Here is a 25,562-nt window from a genome sequence, read left to right as displayed (position 1 = left end):
TCCTTGAGTCTGATGATGTCTACATCATCCCAGGATTGGCATACGCTTATGGTGTTTTTTTCTGTTGTGGATAGAAAGAAATGTTTTTAGAGATGGTATATATCCAATGTAAAACTGAATAAAAATTTGAAACTTCTGACATACTCCTCTCCACCACTTTGCCTCCAAATACGAGTCCTTCCTCACTGTCTTGCCTTCTCCACTATCTTGCTTCACAAGTATCAAAACAACACACATCCTAGCAGGAATTTGTCTCTACTGATGAATCTGTTGACATCATTTTCGATAAAAATCCAAAGTTTATAGTGTACTTCATTCTTGATGTTGTACATGCTGTGGGTTTGGACAATTGTGTAATGACATACTCTGCCATTTTTGGTATATTTTAAAATAGTTCAGTTGCCCTAAAAACCCTTTGTGTTTCAGCTGTACTTCTTATGATCCCCTGTTAATTCTCTGTCAGCTGATCACTTACTGTCTTGGAGTTTTGGCTTTTCCAGAATGCATATAATTCCAGTCATGTAGTTTGTATCCTGAATCTAAAAGATTGCTGGTATATACCAGAGTTTGTTTTTAGATTTACGTAGAGAAGGGCATTGTGACTACTTCCTAGTTTTGGAAAACATGAATAAGACTGCTCTAAAATTATATCCAGGTTTTTGTGTGGAAAGTTTTTCAAATCATTTGAATAAGTTTCCAAAATGTGGCTACTTTTGAGTGTGTTTAGTTTTGTAAGAAACTGCTTACTACTTCCCAAATAGTTTCGCATTTACCATTCAGTAGCGAACACGTTTCTTTACTTCACAATTTGGCCATCAATTATTGTTATTGTTTGGATTGGACCATGGTGGTCATTGTTGCATTAATGCCTAATTTCCTAATGACATATAATGTTCAACATATTTTCATATGCCTGCTTTCTATTTGGTAAAGTGTGCATTCAGAATTTTTGTACATATTTAAATTAGATTATTCTTTGCTTGTTGAACATCGAGAACTTTGGTATGATTTTGATAATAGTTGTTTGTCATGTGCAGTACCTCTTCCTGATCTGTATTTTTCTCATGTTTTGTTATTATCTTTTGTAGAATGCAGCTCAGATTATCATTTATTTTTTCACAGAACTTACTTTAGTAGTGAGTCAGAAAAGTTTTCATCATACCAAAGATAATCTAGACTTACTTAGGCTGTCTTGTGGGAGTTTTATAATTTTGTGCTTTATGATTATATATTTCTGATTAATACAGCCAATTGTTATGAAAAACACACCTAGATTATAATTTTTTCTATGAATGTCTTGCTCTTTGAGCACTGTTAGTTGGAAAGATTGTATTTGCTACACTGCAATATGTTGTCTCCTTTGTCAGTGATCACTGAGCTGTTTTTATGTAGATTTGTTTCTGTACACTCTGTTCAGTAGGAGCTAACTGATTCTTGCCTTTGCCACTATGTATTGACTACTGCAACATTATACAAGGTCTTGAAGTAAGGAAATGCCACTCCTTTGCTTTGCTCTTTAATACTGAGTTGGTTTGCTAATCAAGCTCTCTTTTAAACATAAATTTTAGAATCTGTCAGTGTTCATAAAATAATTTGCTGGACTTTTGAATGGAATTTTCTTGAGTTTACAGGTCAAGTTCAGGAAAACTGCTTTTTCAATAATATTGCATCTTCCTATTCATAAACAAGGGATTTTTTTCTACTTATTTTTCTCTGTTATATTTCACCAGAGTTCTGCAATTTTCTTTGTGTACATTTTATATATGTTGTTAGATTCATACATATGTATTACACTGTTTAGATTGGAACCCGGATTTTTCTACTCTTTATTTGTTGAATATTATGGTTGGTTGTGCAGTAAGCCTGGGTTATATAGAAAGTTGATTGAAATTATATTTTTATGAAAATTACTGAAAAATAGGAAGGAGAAGGATGATTGAAGGATGGAGGATGGGAGGCAGAGAATTATGTTTATCTTTTGACATAGGTATCTGTGAAATACACAAAATCTGTTCTTTCTATAATATGTCTTAAAAGGCTTTCTAAATATATATCTTAAAAGTAAAATGCAAATGGATATAAAAAATTACATTCTTTTTAATTTCAAACTATAATTTTTATGACTATTACATAGAAAAGTAATTGAACTGTTTATGTAAACCTTGTAACCTTTTAACCTCTGATATTGCACTTACTGCTTATAAGTTTCAGGATTATTTTTGCCAGTTCTTTTGTGTTTTGTACAGAGATCATCATATTATTGTGAACAAAGTCAGTGCAATTTTTTCAGTTCCAATCTCTATCACTTTCACTCCTTTTTCTTTTCTAGTAGAACTTCCAATATGTTATTGAAAAGTAATACTAGGAGAGGAGGTAATTTCCTGTTTTAAAACTTAGAAGGAAAACATTGAATTTCTAACCATTGCCATATGATGTAAAATTGCTCCTTAAAAAGTTTAAGTTGGTTTCTATTGCTAATTTGCTTAGAACTTTGCATGCATGGGTATAGGATGTTGTCAGTATTTCTTTGTTTCTGTTTATATGATGTTACTTTTTAAATCTGTATGTAAGATATTGTTAAACTGATTTTCAAATGTTTAGTTAAGTTGAAAACCTGGAGTGAACTTTTTTTTTTTTTTTACAGATTTTAGAGTAAACTTCAGGTTTTCAGGGTATATATAGTTGGATTGCATTTTTTATCTTGTTCTATTTATTTAGTTTTTATTGGAAAGGCATATATACCCTGGAAAGCAGCAGGTGAAGCTCTGCCATGAGGGCTGGATTGAGTTCACAAATCCGAGCCTTGGCTGCCCCAGCCTTATAGGAATACTAGAGAATGAACCCTTACATTGAATTTCTCTCTTATTGAGTCTTCCATTCAAGTAAATAGATGAATAATATTTTTAAGTTTAGTTATTCAGGTGCAGCATCACACACAACATTTTGTAGAGTGTTCAATGAAGATTAAATACATAAATACATGAATTGATGCATGACCTAGAAATAGGGTTAGCTTACAGTTAGAGACACCAATGTCTAGAGAGGGTGGTGCTATATAGATGATATATGTCATATGGAAGTGAGGCGCTTCATTAATTAGTTAACTGGTTGGTAATTCTCTGTTGCAGGAGAATGAATATATTACAAATATTGTTTTTAAATAAGCAATATAGAGGCATAAGTAATTATAATAAATATGATCATATTTTGTAATAAATGCATGACATTTTCAAGGAAAAATGAAAGGGTGTGTCAATGACACCAAAAATTAAATAGGAACTTTGAATATGAGAACACATGCAAAGTTGGGAATAAACCATAGCAGTTTTATGAATGCTATTGTGATTTCAAGGCACTTTCAGATGATTCGGTTCAGTGTGTAATATTTGCTTGCAATTTATATCATGCTGAGGGTATTGAATTTCAATCAGTAAGTCACACAAAGTTTCTGCAGATTTGTTTCTTAAATGACTTGGGTGGGGACAGTGAGGTGGGTACTCATAGATTGGATAAAGGTGCTATGATTGGTTGATACTTGGTCACTTGTTTCAAGAATATATTCTTAGGTTAGATAACAATTTGTTTACACAGTTGCTATTCACTATCACAGGGAAACTTTCTACCGATCTTAAGTATGTACAGAGGCATCTTTAGTGCAAACAATTCAATTTGACATATACTTCTTGAGTTTCTTTTTAAAATAAATAGAGTTAATGTGAAATTATTATTAGTTCATAAAGTATAAGAATTTCACAGATTATTGAAATCAGTATTAGTTCATGAAGTATAAGAATTTCACAGATTATTGAAAATATTAAGTACATTTTAAAAATTTTGCCTATTTAGGGTATGATAGAGTTTATTTTTATTTAATTGTTACAACAGGTATCTAATTATCGTCAGCTAAATATTGCCTGCTTATGTAACTGCTGATATTATCTGTTGGATAATTTAGAGAATTTTTTTATTGATCTTACTTCTTCTGTCTCCCTCATTTCTTAGTATGTGCTCTAAGAAATAAGTCTAGTAAAGCAAACCCATTTCTGAAAAATTGTCACTTTGCTGAATGAATGAATGATAAAGCACTGTCATGCCCTTGCTTACAATCGTTCAGTGTGCCTTTGCACGTCAAAGTATCAGTTCAGTTCCTTTTAGTGATCTGCTGGGTCTTCTGTGAGCTGAACCACAAGTGCTGCTCCTATCCTTATTCCTGATGATGTGCAACCTCTCTTACTATAACGTAGCTCATATTCTTAAAACTGGTTTCCCAAAGTTGCTTCTGGGACTCCTTGTGATATGTCTGTGACTTTGTAATTTCCATAATTCTTTCTTTTGAATTATGTTTCATATACAATCTCTAATTCATTTTCAGTGTCATTAAAATTCAGGGAATTGGGGCAGCTTTCTTTTACCACCATAAGAAAATAAAAAAAGATCATTAACTTCATGATTTTTTTTTCAAATGTGACCAATGTCAAGCACTGAAACACAGAAGTCTAGATGTACAGAAAGCATACGTTTTCCAATATTATCATAATAATTGTTAGGTTAGAATTTTATACTATGTTTAAAATTTAATGTCACACTTATTTCAGGAGAAGCAGTTAAAACCTTTACCAAGATTGCCACGTTTTCCAATGAAAGTATAACATGTAGTGTATCTAGAAGTTTCAGTGGCCAGGAGTTATCTTGTGGAAATAGTATAGAACTTCGTTGTTTTCAGTATCACATGCCAGGCTGCTTAGCTAATCTAGCTAATATCTCTCTCTCTCTCACTGACACTACTTTTTCCCTCTTGATGAGCTTGGCTTCTAGAATAATAACTTTAAGTTTCCTGAAACTGAAGTTTTTGAGACTTACTTTTGGAACAGTTGTAAATGAATTCCCCAGCAATATTCCTTAAATGTTACTGTGGTGACATACACGTCTTCTAAAACTCTCTTCAAATTGTCTATTGGCTCATTGCACTTAGAATTATAATAAAAATTATTACATTTATGCATAATTTAAAATTTTAAAAGCATCTTCAATCCATATTTTTTCTTAGCACTCTTGAGAAAATACAAAACAAGAGAGAGATTCCCCCTTTTTGGTTTTAGTGTAGGAAGACAACACTTACTGTCTTTCTTTTAACATTTATTTAAAAGGTGAGGAAATCACAGGCACACATGAGCTGTGTTCAGGGATACAGTGGACTGGACTGTGAATGATGGGAGAAAGATATTTCTACTTTTATCTTGTGTCTGTGGGAAGAGAGACAGTACTTCTCCCCATTGCCTGGCTTCTGTTGCGCCTAGAAAGAGGATAGTTACATGATAAAACATAGAGGTCCTGGGTGAGGGGCAGTGCATCCTTGGAAAGGAGACATTTGATTGACAGGTTATGCATACAGTATTGCATAGTATGGGGAAGGTAAGGCTTCCAATGTATGACTCTAAGCTAACTCTTTACCTGTCCTACGTCATTTCCCCTTCAGAGATTTCTGACTCTTATTCTTAAGGATTTTTTGCAGGATGTAGATTCATGTCATCATCTGTAACTTCTTGCTGCCAACAGGAGCATAGGTCTTGCATGTATCCGGTATGGAAATGCCTTCTATCTCATCTAGTGGTTCAATCTCACAAGATAGAGAAATTCTAGCTTGTGCAAATGGCTGTGACTCTACATCATCTCCACTCCAAAGTATCAGTGGCATTTTACATCATTTGAATCGGCATTCAAGGTTCTTGAATGGTTCCTAGGAGCAAGGTGTTTCATTATTTGTGGGCACCTGTGCATGATGCTATGCCCTGCACAGGAGATAGCATAGGAGGTGACACAGTATGCACTGTGTGCTCTGATACCAGGATACACACGTGAGGCTCTAGTTCCTGAAGTTGGAGATTCTTTCATGTCTGAACCAACTGCACATGAAAACCAGAACTTCTTGGGGATAGCAAAACCCATCATTGGGGTCCCTCCTGAACCTGGCCTTATCAAATTGGTGTGCCACCAGTGCAACTCACTAGAATCCATCAAGCCCCTACCTAGTTTACTATTCTAACACTAGAGCAGTAGTGTGTTGCAGGACTGGCCCGCTTTAGTACTTTATGTGTGGGTTCTGTGGCCTGCCTGTTCTCAGCCAGGTGCCTTGCTGATAGTGTGCTGCACTACTGGAATGGCCCACCCTGGGACCAACTCTGGATTTTTTGGTCTCTTCTTCTAAAAATCAATGTCTTTCAGGTTTAATGACAAAGATTAGACAATTGCTAGCAGACTGGTATAGTCAACATAGAGTTTGCAAGAACCAGGTTGAGGATGTCATCCAGTTATTGATTGTTGTTCTGGCAGCAATGTAACCCTTACCTAGGTATGAGGCAACTTAGGCAGCTGGAAATTCTTAATCTATAGGTATTGGAATATTATCCTTTGTTTTTGAAATAGTATCTTTGAAGGTGTATAAATTCTTTGCTTGGATATCCAGTCATTAGACAGTTTCTGAGTATGCACCATGTGCGTTTTAGTCTAGGAACTGTGGAAACCTCAATCAGAACCAGTAAGTCCGTGTCCTCAGGAGGTCTCCTCTCCAGTGCATTAAACTAGGTATATAAAGTGGTTAGAAAGAGGAACCCAGACTATAACCTCTGCCTTCCGTACTGTCCTAGAAAGTGAAATGGGCAGTGTGTGTTTGAATACTTGAGCTTCATTTGCATATGCTTGTGCACAAAATGTATAGAAGATGGAATTGTAGTTGTAGAATCGTACATCTACAGTTTTCTCAAATTTATATTCTTTTAGAGGTCTTTCTGAGTTGTAGAAAGGAAGAATGCTATGATGATGGTTTTAGAGATGAGGGCATTTTAATGGTGAATTATGATTTTGTAGTTTGACCACGTTGAACATCTTTTATTGTTTGATGGATGTTGCATGTTCAATGTACAGGATAGCACTATTCTGTACAGAAACTTTTAAATATGACTCTAAGAAAACATTTTCATTTTCAAGGTTAAAGTGACAAAATATGTGCCGATCACTTTATACTTGCATACTTTTAAAATCCTCTTAGACACAAATTTCATAAAATTACAAACTTTCATTTAATGAAACTTCAATTTACTGAAGGAAAAATGATTCGTTGTTACATGGTGGAAGAGGGCAACAGTGAACTAAGGAAGGATTTGTTATTTTGGGATAGTATGATTTTATCTAGAATTGGAGTAGTAAATATACAAAATGTTACTGCCCATTATTTATTTTCATTCTCTGAAAGACATTCCTATAAAAGAGCTAAGAATAGGTAGCATGAAAAAAAGGGGAATGATAGTAAAAATTGTTTCATAAAGAATTGATATCCAAATATTTTTTGGATGTGATGAGTGGAAATTCAGTATTAAATTCATAATAACATGGCAAAACAATCTATAGTATATTCATATTACAAAGAAAAAAATCAATTAAATAATAAGTTTAAAATTTATTGCCAAATTAAAAGCTATGAAATGTAAAGTAAATGTCAATTTCTATTGTTACCTTTGTGTTAAAATGAAGGTTACACATGATGCAGATGAATTTTTGCTAATTTTAGTTATGTGAACTTGTCCTTTAAGTATACAAATACAACTAAAATTGCCATGTGATGGAGCTAACAAGTTGGTATAGCTCTGATTGTCGCAGCTATTTTGGGAGTGAAATGTTGGGATGAAGAGCTCTCTTTTGGCACACAACTTTCAGCAAAAGTTTAACTTGCTGCACTAAAACACTGGTTCCATCAAGCTAACTTTCAGAAGTAAAATCTAAAATATCCTTTTTTTCAATTCTCAAAAGTTATTTTGAATTACACTGTTTTAGAAAGTAGTCTTTTGTAATATGTAGTAGAAGATGTATTTGTGGGAAGGGTCACATAGAAATAATATTATATATATTTTAAATATTTAAATTTGAATTGAGAGCTCTCTTATAATTTGAGAGCCATCTAGTTGTTCTTAGATCTGTATTTTAAATTTTTATATAACAGATTTTTAATAAATCCATAAGGAACCAAGCATATTCTTTGGGTTATTTTATATTAATCTTTTGGTTATTTTATATTAATCTGAACTAAACAGTAGATGAAAAAACAAAAAAAAGTCTTAATATTTTTCCTTTGTTATTGTTAGCAAAATACAGAAGAATGTAGCTTATTATTAAAGAACTAGTTGTAGAACTCTTGAACTTTTTTAGTGACACAGTAAAAGCATTTTTTAAAATATTCATGTAACTGATTATTTAAACTTGATATCAAAAGTAACTTTTGCTTTTTGAAAGATTGATTTATTTATTTGAAAAGCAGATTTACAGAGAATGAAAGGGAGACGCATAGACAGAAAAATCCTGTATCTATTGGTTCATTTTTACAAAAGGCTTCATCATCCAGGACTGAGTCAGGATGAAGCCTGCGGTCAGGAGTTTCTTCTGGGTCTCCTGTGTGGATGGAAGGAGCCCCAAATTTGGTCCATCTTCTGCTAATTTCTCAGGCACATTAGCAGATATCTGGCTCAGAAGTCAAACAGGGCCAGAAATGATGACTACAGAGGATGTTAGAACTTCATACATCAGCTTGACATTACAACTCTGGCCCCAAATCTAGCATAATTTAATTTGTAACATTTTTAAAATTTCTGATAAGCTCAATTGAAAGCTTCCTTCCATTCAAAATTTTATTTATATTTAGAGTCAAATATTTTGTTATCATTCTTACATTTTATTGTTTCTAGTGGACTGAGGAATACTTAAAATGGTGATTTACTTGGTAAATTTATCTTTTCTATCTATGGCAATTTTTTATAACACTATTGAATCTATATTTACAGTTCATTCAGTGTGATATGATGCTTTTATTTACGGACTGTCCTGCAGCATATATAAAGCACTATGAAATGCCTTCTGCAAAACAGTACTGTAGATTTTTTTTACTGAATTTTCCAGCTTCTTCCTTAGCATATCTTAATATATTTTGTAGCTAAACATTAAATACCTGAAATAAGAATTTATAGTGAAAAAGTTGGCAGAATAACTTACGAGGCCTTATATCTTAAATAAAATATTAAGTAAATAAAAAGCCAGCATTCCTGTCAAAAATTATATATATATATATGTCATACATATGTGTTTGTGTATGTGTATGTATGTGTGTGTGTCTATGATACCAACATGGTAGTATTTGAAGAACTGTTCCTTTTTTTAAAAATTTTTGGTTTTTTATCTATTACATAAAGGCCTTTTAGACCTTTTAGTCCTGGAGAGAGTCTGGGAGATGATGTTATCAGTGAATTCAGTTGTCATGTTCAGTAATGAAAGCAAAAGCTGAGGGAAACCTTAAGAATCTGTACGTCCAATTGAAACTTTCAAAGGTATCATTATGTAATGATGTAGTCATTGGGATCAGATATGCCCTATTATTTTTAAGTAGTAAAGTGAAGGATTGTGTATCCAAATTTCTGTTCATTATTTTCGTTTATAAAATTCAGATGAAGTTACTTAGTAATAAAAATTTATCAGCTATTGATTGAGAAATACCATCAGTGTTTTGTTTTTAATTTGCATTTATTTGCTGTGTCTTCACAAGCAGTGTCCCAAAATATATATATTGACCAAAAATTGATATTGGTACATGATGTATGGAAGTGAATATTTTCAAGTTGGAATTACAATCAATAGTATGGTACTTAGCTTGGATAATTTCTGCTGTTGCTTTATTGGTTTCACTGAAAATTAAATGTGCATTTCTCTGTGTGTGTGTTACCTGAGACCATTATCATTTTTTGAGTGAACAATGAATGGATAATGGAGTGCAGCAACCAATTTCAATAAAAGTTCAATAAATCTAACAAGATCTGAAAGTTCAGGGAAAAAATTCTGAGTTTAACATAATGTATCACAAATATGATTAAAGTGTCAGGCTCTGAAAGGTATTCCCCACCCCACTCCCCCACTGCTTGGTGATTTTACTGCCTAGTGATCATTTTGAAATTCAGAGTAATTGGCAGAAATTACTTCATTTTTAATTTTGGTTATTTTTAAAAAGATGTTTATTTATTTTTAATTTGAAGGATTTACATAGAGGAGAGACAGCGACAGAGAGATCTGCTATCCCCTGATTCACTCCCCAAATGGTTACAATGGCCATAGCTGAGCCAATTTGAAGCCAAAAACCAGGGACCTCTGTGAGTCTTTCAAATGGGTGCTGAGACCCAAGGCCTGGAGCCATCTTGCACTGATTTCCCAGGAAATATGCAGGGAATTATTGAAAGTGGAGCCGCTGGGATTAGAACTGATGCCTGTATGGGATGTCAGCACTTCTAGGCAGATGATTAACTTTTGAGCCACCACACCAGTCGCAACTTAAACATTGTGTTGCTTTCAAGCAGAAGTTGACAGTGTTAATATATTTTTCAGGACATGGAATGAGAAAAACATTAAAAGAAGTCATTGCAAATTAGACAGGCGTAAAGGGCTTTGAGATGCTCCAACATCCCTTCAGCGATTTAGAAGTATATCTCAGGGAAGTCACGAAGCAAACATGACACAACAATATCAAATCTTCAAATCCAAATACTATGGATTTGAGAAGAAGGAACCATAGAGTTTGGTTTACAGAATTGTCCTTAACAATGTTCAAGTTTCAACAACAATAGCAGCAAATAACTTTCACCAGTGGGAAAAAGAAGAACTTATATATTATACAAAGCATAAAAAAACCCATAGGAACAATCTGAGAGGAGTACAGACATCGAATTACATCATTAATGACATTAAGGCAGAGTTAAGGAATATGTTCCAAAAATAAAGAAACCATGACTGAGGAGTGCTTGTGGAAGACCTAACGAAGCTCCTGGCTGCTGGCTCTGAGCGCTTACCTGCTTCAGCTTTAGCCACTGTGGACAGTTGTGGAGTGAACCAGCATGGAGGACCTCTATTTTTGTTTCTCTTTCTCACTCTTTGAGTCAACGTTTGAAATAAATTAATATAATAAAAAATAAAGTAAATAGACTGTTTTAAAAAAAGAAAGAAAAAATTTACCAAGAAGTTTGACAGAAGATTTCAGCTAAGGCAGAATAAAGGAGTAAAGTACTTTTGCTTATTTCTTGTTTTGGGTTTACAAAATTTCTTGAAATTAATACTTTTAAAAAAATTCCTTTATTTTATGACACAGCTTGATAGGCATTGGGGTGGGTTTCTCCTGTCCCTCTCACCCCCCCGCCCCCGTTGTTCTCCTCTCCACCTTTCAGTAGGAGTCTTTGGAGTGGCCTCAGAAGCCCAATACACTGCCATCGAGGTTCTCCCCACAGTGTAGGGACTTACCTGTGGTGTCACTGTGAGGCCATCCTTGTATTGCAAGTACAGGGATACACTTCTCTCTGTTTAGATATTTTTTTCTAAATATGTCTTGTCTTTTTCATTTAATCAATATCACAAAGATTTCTATAATGCACATTGTTGTTGTTATAATGTACTTCTTTATTTTCTTGATACACGTATTGGGTGCTGCCATTTAGGAGACCCAAATGAAAGCTCTAGGCTCTTGGCTTCAACATGGTCCTGCTCTGGCCATTGTGACCTTTCGGGAAGTGAGCCAGCAGACAGAAGATATTTTGTCTCTCTGTCTCTGTAACTAGAAACTGTTTTTCAAGTAAATAAGCAGATCTTTTAACAACATACTTATCTAGACTCTGGTTTCATCATTTGGATTTTTCTCATGTATGTATTTTTTATTCACCCTAGTAAGTCAGAATGTCTTGGTTACAGATCCCTTTACCAGAATATAATAGCTGGATCTGTTTTCACAAGAAAAGTTCTCAAAATGTTTTACCTAATGATAACGATTTTATATAACTGAATTGAACTCTAATTTTTTTAAAATTTTGAGTTAAATTTACATCTTATTTATTCGATAGTGCACAAAGTTCACATGAATGCAGTAAAATCAAATCTTAACAAATTAATACATAACGTTGCAGGCTTCTTTTCGAAGGTAGAAAGATGTATTCTGAGATAACATGGAAAATAGCTTCATATTTCAGCTAATTTTAAAAACAGATATGCATTTCTTAGTCAACCCTATAAAACTCTTCTTATAATTAGATAACCATTTTTTTCAAGTATCTAAACTAAAATATATGTTTTCTTCAGTATATCTTCTTGTAGATGTATGTGCAGGTCAACATGCTGGCTTACTTATATCTGCTTCTTTACAGGGCGACATCCAACAGTTGTTGATCACCGGGGATCCCAAAGCAGCATACGACTACTGTGAGCATTACAGCCCGGACTGTGACTCTTCAGCACCTAATGCTGCCCAGGCTCAGGAACCTCAGATAGATGAGGTGAGGGGTGGGAATCAGGGCAGGTCATTTCACTGGAATCAACATGGTTTTACAGTGTTTGGACTTTTACCTTTTAATTGAATTTTTTGTTAAGCTAGATTTTGTATTTAATTGTGTAGGGAAAGCTATTTGATAATTCTTTCCTCTTTTCAAAGCATTTTGTTATTTGAGATGTATAGAAATAGAGATATGTTATTTGTATATTGTGATCAGCATATTTTCTATTCCACTTTTGCTGGTGAATGGAGGAGGAAAATTATTCCTAAGAGTGTTATATCTATTCTTAGGATTTAAATGTTTAACACAGCCTCTAGGTAAGGATGAAATGTCTTCAGATGAATCTGCCATTTGCCCAGGCCTTTGGCAGTTCACACAGGTGAAGAAATGACATTACTACAATTGTCAAATTTGTGGTCTGGGTTTGATAATTAGATTCCCCTCCCCCCATATTTCTCACAGGAAAAGTAGAAGGGAAGCAAATGTAGAGTTTTTCGGGCTTTGGTTACGATCAAACAGTGTTAGAAGTATTCAAGCATATGTTTCAAAAATTACAAATATTAAATTTTAGAATGGGAGTAGAAGATTCAAACCATCAAGAGTGCTTCAAAAATAGTTCAAACAGCATGTTCCTCCCTTTGACATATATCAATAAGTACTATTTTGGAATTTGGTTAGGATAGATCAAAATGAATTTAGGATGTATTTTCATTGCAATGCTTTTGGTAATGATTTCTGATGTACCGATCTTTTCCAAAACTTAACATTAGTATTAAAAAAAAAGAGTGGAATCTTAAGAAGCCAACAAGAAGGGAAATACGAGACAACAAGGACAAATTTCTTGAGTATATTGCGTGCCTGTTTCATAGTTTTCAAGTGTTTCATTCTTGTTACTCCATCATGATTCACTAAATAGCTTTTCTGTGGATTTAAAGATAATAGGTAAACTATCAATCTACTTTAGTGTTTATCTGAGGAGCTATATGAGTAAAATTTATAGCATTTAGCGTACATGCTCATTATTGGTGAAATCTTGTTGCTTCCTTTTGAAGAAAATTGAGATTCTCTTTTTAAACAAAAATATTGGCTCTGATATTTGTAAGGTAGAAAGCAAACATTCTTAATGTATTAGCTTGAAATATTTTCATCTCATGTTTAATTACTGTTATGCTAAGTGAGCTGAATTAATTCAAAGCAAGATATAATTTTATCCATGTAATTAATTTCACTTACAAATGGAGTTATCATTTTCTACTTTAGTAAATAAGTTTATACAGCAATCTATTAAGGTTTCAAATTTGCTTTTACCAGATTTACATGGTGAGAAAAACAATATGCTGCTTTAATAAAAATTGGGTGAAAATCTAGTTGAGTAATTTTGTTGTGACAAGATTCTGCATTAAATATGTCACAATGAGATATTTTCTTCTTTTTTTTTTAAAGACAGAATCAGCTCATACTTTCTTCCCTAACTTAATTACATTAATACCTCAATAATAATCATTCTGTTTTGGCGTTAAGAAAAACCAGCTAGTTGAAATAGTAAGCAGTCCTAATGTCAATTTGAGTTGGATCCTACTCTGCCCCCCTACCACTCAGCCAAATCCTGTGGGATACCAAACAGATTGGAATTCAAGAAGTCAATAAAACACTTGAATTCCACCACTCGCCAATACAAAATTGCTCCTTTGCAGTACTAGTTGATATTTCCAGACGATCCTTTGTCCTCACATAGTCTAACTTCTGCTACAATACTCAGATATCAAACTTGAAATCATTCCATTATTGCATGCCTTTTTGCATATGTTTATCTGATTCAACACAACTAGCTCTTTCAACTAGCCATTTTCAAAATTCCATAGGGAGAAGTTAGGAGTTATTTCCAAAATTAGGCTATAAGGCTTCATATACAATTGCAATGCTCTATGAAAGGGGTGTGTTGTGTAGATAAAGATTTAAGAACAAAAACAATGACGTTTCTTTCACTCTTGAGCAGGTGCTGAGAGCTGTTTTCAAGTTCTTGTGGAGATGAACATGCTATTTCATCTATGATTCTATTTTTATTGTGGTTGGTCATCATTTGGATAACTTTCAAGTGATGCAGGGAATTATGGAAATTAGAGGAGGACTCTTAAAATAGAAAAAAAGAATACAAAATTAATTGGCTACTTTTATACAGGTTTCCATGCATCTCAAAATACCAGAGTTTACCTAAAATACAAGTAAATATTCTGTGTTTAATTTTGTCCCATTATGTCTTTACTTATTATTTTTTGTTTTGGCAGTTCATTATGGATATGCATAATTCTGAAGTCTGATTTTAAATCTCGAAAGTACAAACAACAAATATTATTTTAACCTCTTTCTTTATAGAAGACTAATTTTTCTTCCACTGTGCATTACAGTTCCTGTAGAAAAAAATGTATTAGATAATATATGTTTAGATTTGTTGACTAGTTAGATAAATTTGACATTAAATCACTTCATTTGCTTAATCATGCTGCTAATAATGCTTACAACTAAACTTCTAAAATTATTTAAATGTTATGTAGTTTTCTTTTTGTATTTTCCCAATTTCTATGTCAGTTGTAATGTGAGTAAAGATTTGTTGAAATCTCCTACAGATCTTCACTAACAATAAAATTAAAATTTTGTTCATTAATTTAATCCAATTGGACTTAGATCATCACAAAAATACAGGGACAGGAGGTCTGCTTTTCATTTCAATGTGACCTTCAGCTGAATCATCTAGACAAGTTCACACTTGTGAGGACATTTCGCAAAGAAACAGATGTACAAAATTGCCAAGGGATGAGTTGGGAGAAATCCCACATTTTTGTAGAATTTGCTTTGCTGTATCTAATAGATTTTATCATAAAGCACTGTGATCACAATTTTTTTAAAAGATTTGTGGTCAGCAATTATTCTATTGGCACATGAAAAAGTGATTGGTGAAATCACTTTTCATAAATAATTGGTTCAATTCGTACATAACTGGACCTTTACCAAATGTAAAGCTTTGGAAAGTACAGATCAATTGCTTTTCACATGTATATGTGTATATTTCTTAATTTAAACTTGGTGACTTTACCTTCAATTTCTAATGCCAAATATTACTTTAACTTATGGTTAATACTTTGTTTAAAATAAGTTTAACATATGTTGTGATATCTATATTCTTGATTGAAAATGAAACTTTAAAAAAGATACGTAGTATTGATGAACACATTTTCCTCAAGCATGACTGATTGTCTTTCATGTCCATTTCTTGAGATACATACCATTCTCCAATTGGATTCTATAAATACAAAATCAAGCTTAAAATACAAATTCAAACGTGAATTCAGTTAAACAAGTTTAAAAAAATTCTGAGATGCTCTTATTTATTGAGAAAAATGTTTTCCAGTTCTTGTGGAGATAAACATATTATTTCATCTATGATTCTATTTTCATTCTGGTTGGTCTTCGTTTAGATAATTTTCAAATGGTGCAGGGAATTCACCATAAAATGGTGAATCTCATATATTATATATGATATTCTATAAATTTTCATATGCCATATCATATACATAATATGACTATTAAATTTAAATTATATGTAAATTAATCATAATATGCTTTATAGTGATATTTTCATATATCATGTATAATACATATTATTGTATTAAGTATCATAGTGTATTGTATACATTATAAATTTCTGTTTTCCCATGGTTTTAATATTTTAAATAGAATTTAAAGACGCTTCATGTACATTGTATTGCCTTTCCTCCTCTTTCTGATATCAGAATAGCCAGGAATTCTTTCATTTCTTGAGAAGACTTAATATTATAATTTTATAATATTCCTTATTAATAAAAAGTACTGATTGTGAACTTAAAGTAAAATTTATATTTAGAAAGCATGCATAGCAACTTTTATAAATTAGAATTAGCCTGCATGTTTAGCAGCAAGCTCTAAGTATGTAATTGCTATGTTTGAATTAATATACAATAATTAAAAGTTTGAAATATTATTGAAAACTTTTGGTTTTCTCACAATCCTAACCACTATTCTGTTCTTAGAAAACTTGCTTTGTTATTCTTATTTTATTTTACTTTGTTTCACTCTAAAATTGCAATGCAGTATGAAATAACTTTTTAATAAGGCAAAAACTTCAAAAATTTGTGGAAATGGAAAACTAAAAATGGATTTACTTCAGTGCAAAAACATTTTGCAATCTATTTCTAAGTTTTTCATCACTTATATTTCATAAACTTTTTGAAGATTCCTCACATTTCTTTGTCACTTAACATTTACTCTAAGTAAAAGTTAAGGTGATCTCCTTTTTATCGGTAGTATTACTTGCAACTAACAAAATCGCCTGATATTTTCTCCTTTGCAATGTAGTATGCACCCGAGGATATAATCGAGTATGACTATGAGTATGGGGAAGCAGAATATAAAGAGGCTGAAAGTGTAACAGAGGCACCCACTGTAACTGAGGAGACAATAGCACAAACAGAGGTAAAATTGAAGTGACCCATTTGTATGTGGTGTCTTGTGTCCGTCATCTTGTGGTTCCCATGTCCACTGTTCTCAGGCTTGTCTCCCTTTCAATCATCTTACTCCTGTGAACCATTAACAACATTTTTTATCCATCAGTTGCTGGCCTGACGAAATAATGCCCGTTTGCTCTTTGCTCATGCTTCTTTTTCTCCTTGCTCCTTGATTCCCTCTCACTTTATTTATGTTTTCCATTCCATCTTTCACCAAATTTTACAGAAAAAGAAATCCAATTTCAAAAAGAAGATGAGGACAGTGGCCACTAGATCAAAGGAAAAGCCCAAAAAGTTTACACCCCCCAAATCTGAAAAATTTGCATCAAAGAAGAAGAAAACTTACCGAGCTGCAAAAGCCAAACTAGGGGTAAAGGTAGCAAAGAAAAAGCAATCAAGATCTCTCCTAGATGAGCTGGAAGATCTCTGATGATGAGTCATAGTCTTAACCCAATTAGATGCCTATTGAGTTGGCTAATACTGTAACCTCCAGAATAATATTTTATATGTGTTTTGGAGTTTCTTACTTGTTTACTGAGTTTTCTTTTTTTAATCTGAATTTATCATTAGGCAAATACTGTTGACTTCCAAGAATACAACTACGGAACAATGGAAAGTTATCAGACAGAAGCTCCTAGGCGTGTATCTGGATCCAATGAGGTAATACATATATATGCCATTGAATCACAGTCTGAATTTGCCAATATAAGTAATACATTTGCAATTCCTCACTCTAGGAAAATCTGTAAATCCTGAAATATTTAATGCTTCTGTGCTTTTACTATGGTAAGAGAAATAAGAACATTGATTTAATTTTTTTTGAAATCAACAAAAATATAGGTTCTGCATGAGTCTTTGCTTTATGCAAATACTAAACAGATAAAATTAGGTTGGCTATTACCATTTTCATGATTGAACTAGCCTTTCAGCATGTTGTGACAACAGATTATTCACAACATGTTCGTTCTGTCAGCAGTCTCTTCTACGGTAAAAATGTATCATCAAATGATACATTTAGATTTATATTCTCTCTGGCTAATAACCATACATTTTTATGACAGCAAGTTTTTAAAATATTTATATTTATTCAATTTTTATAGTTACTTAAATTTTCAAACATGCTACAGATATGCTTAAGCCAATAAATTTTAGCTTTTTCATTTATTTTCTGTAAAAATCTTCAATCAAGTTAAGATATAAAGTGCATTCTGTCCATAAAGAAAACAATGAACGATTCAGTTTTACTTTGTTGAGCATGTGGCATATGTTTATATTTTTATCAGAAAATTAGTTTAATAAATATGTCAATAGCGTATAAATTTACATTCAATGTGTTCAATGAGACAAATTCATTAGAGCTGTACATATGCACGTATGGTTTAGAATAATGAATATTTATGGTAAGAATAAGTTTTAAGTTTCACCTAATCATAATTAGTTGTTTTGCTAGAATTTATCTTGATTCAAGATGTTTGTTTTCCCACATAAACTAAACAACTTTTTAGTTCAGTGCTGTGACTGTAGAAAATGCTGATTGTGAATTATGTGCTATCTCTCACAGATTATGTAGTCATTATTCAAATTCTCCAATATTGTGGTTTCGAATTTTACTTTATTTTACTTAGAAAAAAGGGAAGAGAGAGAAAGGGAGACTTCTCCAAATTTCCCAAGTAGCCTCATTGGACCTGAGTAAAGCTGGGAGCCTAGAACTATCTGAGTGTTAAGGCACCCAAATGCTTGAAGCATCAGTGCTGTTTCCCTGGCTGTACATTGATACGAAGCTGTAACTGGAAGCAGCAACAAAACTCAAGCCAGGCGCTCCAGTATTGGAATGGGCATTCCAGTTGCTTAAATACTGGGAGATATGCCCACGCCAGGCCAATTTATTTTAGTTAAGAATTGCTGAATAAATCATGTATTCACATGTTTTCATTCACATAGTTTTGCATAATATGATTTATTTTTTTAGGGCTAGCACTCACTGCATCATAAAATAGTTATTTAAAATGTAATTCAAAAATTAAGAAAACCAAATATTTAATCTGAACCTATTTTAAATTATAGCAAGCAAGGCAAAATTTGCATAATACCATAGCTCAGATTTATTGCATTAATTACTTGTGAGAAGATAGATTTATTTTCTAAATCCTCCAGGAAATACTAATAATAGAGATTTTTTTAAAATAATTATTTACAACTCTGAGATTATACAGAGTAAATGTGTATTTTTGTTGCTTTAAATTTTGAGGACTGTGATTTGCATTCATTTTTGGGAAGTCTTGGATATCATACCAATTCTTTGCTATAAGGAATTCTGCATAAATATTACAATAATAAATCTTTTTATGTTTTCATTAATATTTAGAGTTATGCATGGGCATACCTGTCTTATGATTCTATCATATTGTTTCATAATGTTCTTTGAGACTAGAAAGTTAAGCTAAGTTGTAAGTATATGCATATTTATTATGTGAATATTAAGTTGAAAAATAAATATGAAATTAACTAAAGTTTATTTTAATGGAGTAAGCAAATACACATGCTAACACCATGTGAATATTTGCAATTTATTAAAAATGTATTTTGAAAGCAATATTTCTTTGTACATACCAATGTACAAATATATTTCTTTCAATGATACTTAAAGGCTCCCTATCTCTGCTTTGGATTTGCTTGCGTAGTAATAAAATCATTACTTGTTATGTGCCATCAAGCTGTAATGCAAATGCCTACTTTGCTTTACTAACAGTAAACTTCCTGTTCTCCAATTTCTTGCAACATAAATTGATAGCCAAATCCAGTTGAAGAAGTATTTACTGAAGAATATCTAACTGGAGAGGATTATGATTCCCAGAGGAAAAAATTTGAGGATACATTATATGAAAACAAAGAAATAGACGACAGGGACTCTGATCTTCTAGTAGATGGCGATTTAGGTGAATATGGTTATGAGTATAAAGAATATGAAGATAAAGCAACACCCTCCCCTAATGAAGAGTTTGGTCCAGGTGTACCAGCAGAAACTGATTTCACCGAGACAAGTGTAAGTCGGCAATATGCTGTGTGTGATCCATATTTTTTTGTGTGCAATATTTTCATGTCTGTCTTGATGTCTTTTTAGTTTTAAAATATATGTTGAAGTTCTATGTAAATTGAAAAACACCCACTATAAAAACTTTATAGATTCTTCTGAGTGGTAATCTCTGTCATTTCTATATAGGACCACGTCAACACTTTTATATGTGGAAATCTAATTTTGAGTAGACCAAACATTTCAAACACTCCTTGTAGCCACTAAGATTACAATTTAGTCATTATTAATTTGGGTCATGGATGTAGTGTCTGAATTTTAGAAAATTAAAGTTAATTTGATGACACTTCCTAGTGCATTGGAATGATGATCAAGACCTAGCATTATCCCTATTCTTCCATAATAGATTTTTCAGAAACATTGCCCAGTCCCATTTTATGATCTAACATTAAGTTTCCATACTACACTTTTTTTGTTTCACAATTTGAAGCTTTAAGACGTTCCTATTTTGAGATTTAGTACTTTTACGGGGTGGTTGTAAATGCACCTAGGTGATTATATTAAAAAATAATGGCTCTGTTTACTTGAAAAAAATGTTTACTGTTTTGAATTTTTCATCTATAGATAAACGGCCATGGTGCCTATGGAGAAAAGGGACAGAAAGGGGAACCAGCAGTGGTTGAACCAGTAAGTACAGAATGATTGTGTTTATAAAGTTTGCTACAATTGTGCTGTATATATTATGAACCATTATCACCATCTACTAAGTATATTTACCATGATATTCACACCGAAAATTCTGATGTTTAAATGTTTATAATTTGCCACAAATAGGTAAATTAGTAATGTCCCTTTTTTGCAAATGGAATTCTAGCCAAGCACAAATCCTGGCTGCCAAATAATAAAAAATATGTAATATTGGAATTTTAAAGTAGTTGAAATCTGTGTAGTGCAGTTTTGTCACTTTATAGCCAAGAAATCCGAGATCTAAAGTCTGGTCACTCTCCTGAAAATTGAAATAATTGGTGGTTGAGCCACGATAGGATTCTAAGTCTTCTAATTTTCAATATAATGACTCTATCTTTTAATTTCTATAGATTAACATTGTTTAAAGTATATTATCTGGTATAAATAGTTACTTGTTTTATATCTAAATTACATCATGAACTGATATAACAGTATTATTTCTAAATTCTTGCTATTTTTCTCTCGTAGATAAATATTTACTTGACTCCAATATTTCTTTGTAAATTTAAGTTAGGATTATTATTCATGGGTTTTGGTAAGGAATCTATTTTGATTGGGACATCAGTTTACTGTTGTTCCACCGAACAAGCAACTTGAGAAAAGTAAAACATTTGAATTAGAAGTAGCTTGTGACTGCACAGTGACATGAAAAGAATTTCAAACTTTTCAGAACACAGGTTTTTTTTTTTTTTTGAGAGGAAACAGAAAGATGACAAAGACAACCTTGTAATTCATCTATTCAGTACTCCCAAATCTGGGAAAACACGCCATGCTTTTGAGCCAGGCTTGTAACTTGTTTTCTGAAGGAATTTTTACTTGCTGTGTAAAATTGACCAAATCCTTTTCAGTTGATGTTACAATTTTCAATGATTTAGAAAGTTGCAAATAAATCAAAAACTTTAGAAAAATAGTTATGATAGTAGTCAAATCTCAGGCCAATTAATAGCTTATGTCTCATATTTACTTCTATTTAGTTAGTCTGGACTTTGCAAGCCTTACCAGAATTAAAGTGCTTCAGTTCAACTTTCCTCTATTCAATCACACAGCAGATTGTTGAGTCGGGTTTGTACATGCTCCAGGGGCTTCTGAAAACTGAGCAAGTGTCTTTTCTGAAGACTTTGTGGGATTATTTAGCATAAATTCTACTTTGTAACATTATTTAGCTAAGTATTTATTTCCTCTATACAATTAGTTCACACCTTCTCTGGAGAGAGGAATTGTCTTCTATAATTTTGAGTTTCTTCCCTTTCTCATGCAAAACTGCTTAAAGTTGATTTTGTGTGCTTTTAAAAAATACAGTGGTCTAGAGCTTGCTTGTACTGGCTTAGTTAAGAGGCTGAAAGTTATGTCCTGTAGTGAAGACTTTCTGTCTTTTTCATTATAGGGTATGCTTGTTGAAGGACCACCAGGGCCAGCAGGACCTGCGGTATGTAAATAACTTTAGATCCTATTTATCATGGTTTTAAATATAATTGGATATAAGATTTCTCTTACATTATTAAGCGTATGTTTTCGTATTACTTGCAACACTGAGTTATGGAAAAGCTAATCACTTTGGTTTTTCAATGATGTATTTAAAAAATTAGATTAAAATGCTTTCTATATTTTTCAACTTTGTTGTCAAATTATTTGAAAGGCAAAAGAAAAGAGAGAGTGCTTTTGTTTTCTGTTGAGTGGGACTATGCTAGGCTGCAGCTGTGACCTGGAAATTCAGTGCAGGTTTCCTACAAGAGAGACAGAATTCCACTGCTCGAGCCATTCCCTTCTGCCTTCCAGGCTCATTAGCAGGAGGCTTGAGTAGGAGTGAAGCTGGGAATTGAAACAGGGCACTCCGGTGTGGGTAATAGGCAGTCTAAGTGATGTCTTAACAGTTAATGATCTCTCACAATATTGTGTTTATGAAGACTAGTTTGGTGAGTATGCCATATCTTCAGCAACTATGAAGCAACTTCTAAAGTCTGCAAGGCAGGCTTTCTTTTACTGTTTCTTTGGAATTTTTGCTCACACTCAGTGTTAAACAGGTTGCAACATGGTCCCTGTACATTGTCTTTTGATACAGTTACATGGCAGCTAAGTGTATATAAAGATATAAGGAGAGTTCTTCGGCTTTTGTAAAATGAGAGTGAAAATATTACTCAACTCATGGTTTCTTTCTCTAGGGTCTGATGGGTCCTCCAGGTCTCCAAGGCCCCAGTGGACCTCCTGGCGACCCTGGTGACAGGGTAAGTGAAGGATAATATCAGTATAAAAGAATGTAACATTTATAAAACTATAAAAGCATATTTTGCAAGTAATATATTACCCTACTTGCAGTAGAAGGGTAGGGGCGGGAAGCCTATACATTTAATGTTATACAGCTTCTTAGTTTACTTTTTAAACTGCTATTTAAGGATAACAAATGTGTATTTGTCTATGGTATATTTAGTAACCTGTGGTAGTTTTTATGGTATACTTAGCTGATTTTCATTTTCATTCAATTTCCATGTGATGTGAATTCCTTGTGTTAGAATCAGTTATTCAAAGTTGAATATCAGGCATATTTTTTCAGATATTTGATAGGCTTTTAGTTGGAGCTAATAACATAAGATAATAAACCTGAATACACTTTGAAAACACAGTCCTGGGTTTCATGATGAAGTGAGATCTCCTACATAACATCTCCCAAACGTTACTGCTTTCTGTAGTCCCTATTTCTGATTCATAAGTAAAACATTATTCTCGTTTTGAATTTTGTCTTAAAAAATAGTGCATCAGTCAATCAATTAAAATTTTGATAAATTTATCATTTAAAGCAGGAAAAACATAAATTATTTTTCAAGAATGAAGATTTAAAATATTTCAGAGATTCTGGTCTAGATGTGGCTTACTTAAGGCCATGGAACATAAGCTGTGTATCAAGCAGCTTGTCTTTCATGGACAACTGTTAATTTCAGGTCCAGTTTGACGGACAGTGTGTTAAAATTGATCATTTTAGCACGTGTGTTTTCTGTTTTCCTTCTAATTCCAAAATGCTTGAATAATACATTTTGAATTCCATAACTTGTTGTTCTTAGCACTGAATACCTGGTTTCAAATAGATTTTTCCATTGTTTCTTAAAAAAAAAATAGGCATATAAATGATGTGACAAATTCAAAAAATATTTTATTAAAAAGTTTAAACCTATTATGCTAGATTTGCTAGATTTCAAATAGTACACTGTGTTTGGTCATTATTGCTGACCTTAATTTGAGTAGTCATTAAAGATTGTGCAGAAATTTTTGAAATAATTCTTTATATAAAATACAATCTTACCAGTCTTGAGTCAATGTCAGTTCTTTTCAGGAATTGACTTTGTATCACCAATCTACAATGGAAAAATGCTGCTTCGTTTTTATTCTCTTCCCCAGGAGGTCGACTTGGCTGAGTGGAAACCCAGTGGATATTCAGCTTATTTCTATAAGTTACCTATTCATGCATAGATACAACTAAATATTCTTTATTACATTATATATATTGTATAATTCCTGACATCACAGTTACACATCAATTTCTATGTATGGATGCTTATTTAGCTCCACACATACACTAAATTAATTTCATCAGCAAGCATTTGGAATAAATTAGTGATTACCTGTAATGGATATTAATTTGTTATATATCTTTAAAAATACTTTTTAGAAGATTCATAAAATTTAAGTGATTAAATAAATGTATTTAACTGTCTCTTAAAGAAGTTAAATATACCTCAAGTATCTTAATTATTACTTAAATCAAAATGCACTAATTCAATTTTAAATGAATAATATTACTTATTTAAACATATTCTTTCTAATGATAGTCTTTTGGTTTACTTTGTTTCTCAGGAGCTCTTCACCTTGAGCAGATTGAAGTTGCAAATGAACTTTAAGTTCAGTTTATATATGCATTTTATTGTAAATGAATAAGTTCAGTTTATACATACATTTTATTTATTATTTATTTGAATGAATTACAGAGGTATAGAGATCTTCCATCTGATTGTTCTCTCTGAAAATGGTTAAAGTGGCCAGGGCTGACCCAGGTTGAAGGCCGGAATCACAAATGTCATGCAGGTCTTCCATTTGGATGCAGGAACCCAAGTATTTGGGCTATCCTCCGCTTCTTCCCAGCCACGTTATCAGGAAAACCAATTGGAAATAGATCTATCTGGATTCATGGTGGTGCTCATATGGGATGCTGGTACCTCAGGCAGCAGCTTCAAACTCTAAGCCATAGCACCAGACCCTCAATTAATATCTTAACTTGGTTATACAATAGCCAAGTACTATAAAAATTCTTTAAAATTAGTGCAAGGAAACAGATAGGTTTATGAAAAAGAGGTTAATCAAGCTAGAAAAAAAATTTAGATAATATAGATTTAACTTTTATTCCTACTCTATAGCTCATATTTTCATTACTAATTTCTTTTAAATATTTAATTTACTTCACCAGGGCCCTCCAGGACGTCCCGGTTTACCAGGAGCTGATGGTCTACCTGGTCCTCCTGGCACTATGCTAATGTTACCGGTATGTTTTTTGCTGTTACTGATAAGCATAGACTGTTGCTCTGTGCAACCTGAGGATGTACAGTCATGTTAATCAAAAATTAAAGAAAAATAAAGTATGCAAATTACTTGATTTATTGTTGTAGTTCTGATATTATAGTGTCATACTACAGATATTGCATCAAAAGGAATAGATGAAAGTATTCAATATTGTAAAGTTACTTGAACTCATACAGCTTAAAAAGTTAAGAAAAATTTTACTAAAGAAAATGCTTGTAATTATCTATGATTGTTAGTATATCCAATCCAGTTTATCCTGGGCTGAGCTGTTGGCATGTTTCTCATGTGATTTAGCGTAATATCAATCCATTACTTGTTGAGATTTTTCACTACACACACACACAC

General features: G+C 32.7%; 1 protein-coding gene across 2 annotated transcripts in view; it reads left to right on the top strand.

Moving 5' to 3' along the window:
• COL11A1 (collagen type XI alpha 1 chain) overlaps positions 1 to 25,562 on the top strand; it is a 187,183-nt gene that overhangs the window by 37,766 nt on the left and 123,855 nt on the right. The window contains exons 5-12 of one of the 2 annotated variants that reach the window (XM_058659710.1): positions 12,213 to 12,341; positions 17,103 to 17,252; positions 17,447 to 17,536; positions 19,668 to 19,919; positions 20,532 to 20,594; positions 22,039 to 22,080; positions 22,814 to 22,876; positions 25,105 to 25,179. In XM_058659710.1, coding sequence (XP_058515693.1) covers positions 12,213 to 12,341; positions 17,103 to 17,252; positions 17,447 to 17,536; positions 19,668 to 19,919; positions 20,532 to 20,594; positions 22,039 to 22,080; positions 22,814 to 22,876; positions 25,105 to 25,179 — 864 coding nt within the window. Of the gene's footprint in view, positions 1 to 12,212; positions 12,342 to 16,727; positions 16,845 to 17,102; positions 17,253 to 17,446; positions 17,537 to 19,667; positions 19,920 to 20,531; positions 20,595 to 22,038; positions 22,081 to 22,813; positions 22,877 to 25,104; positions 25,180 to 25,562 lie in introns of both variants that reach the window. The other variant, XM_058659707.1, reaches the window with a different exon arrangement.

This window comes from Ochotona princeps, chromosome 2, assembly GCF_030435755.1.
Source record: "Ochotona princeps isolate mOchPri1 chromosome 2, mOchPri1.hap1, whole genome shotgun sequence".
Classification (NCBI taxonomy): Eukaryota; Metazoa; Chordata; class Mammalia; order Lagomorpha; family Ochotonidae; genus Ochotona; species Ochotona princeps.
This window is presented reverse-complemented; position numbering and strand designations above follow the sequence as displayed.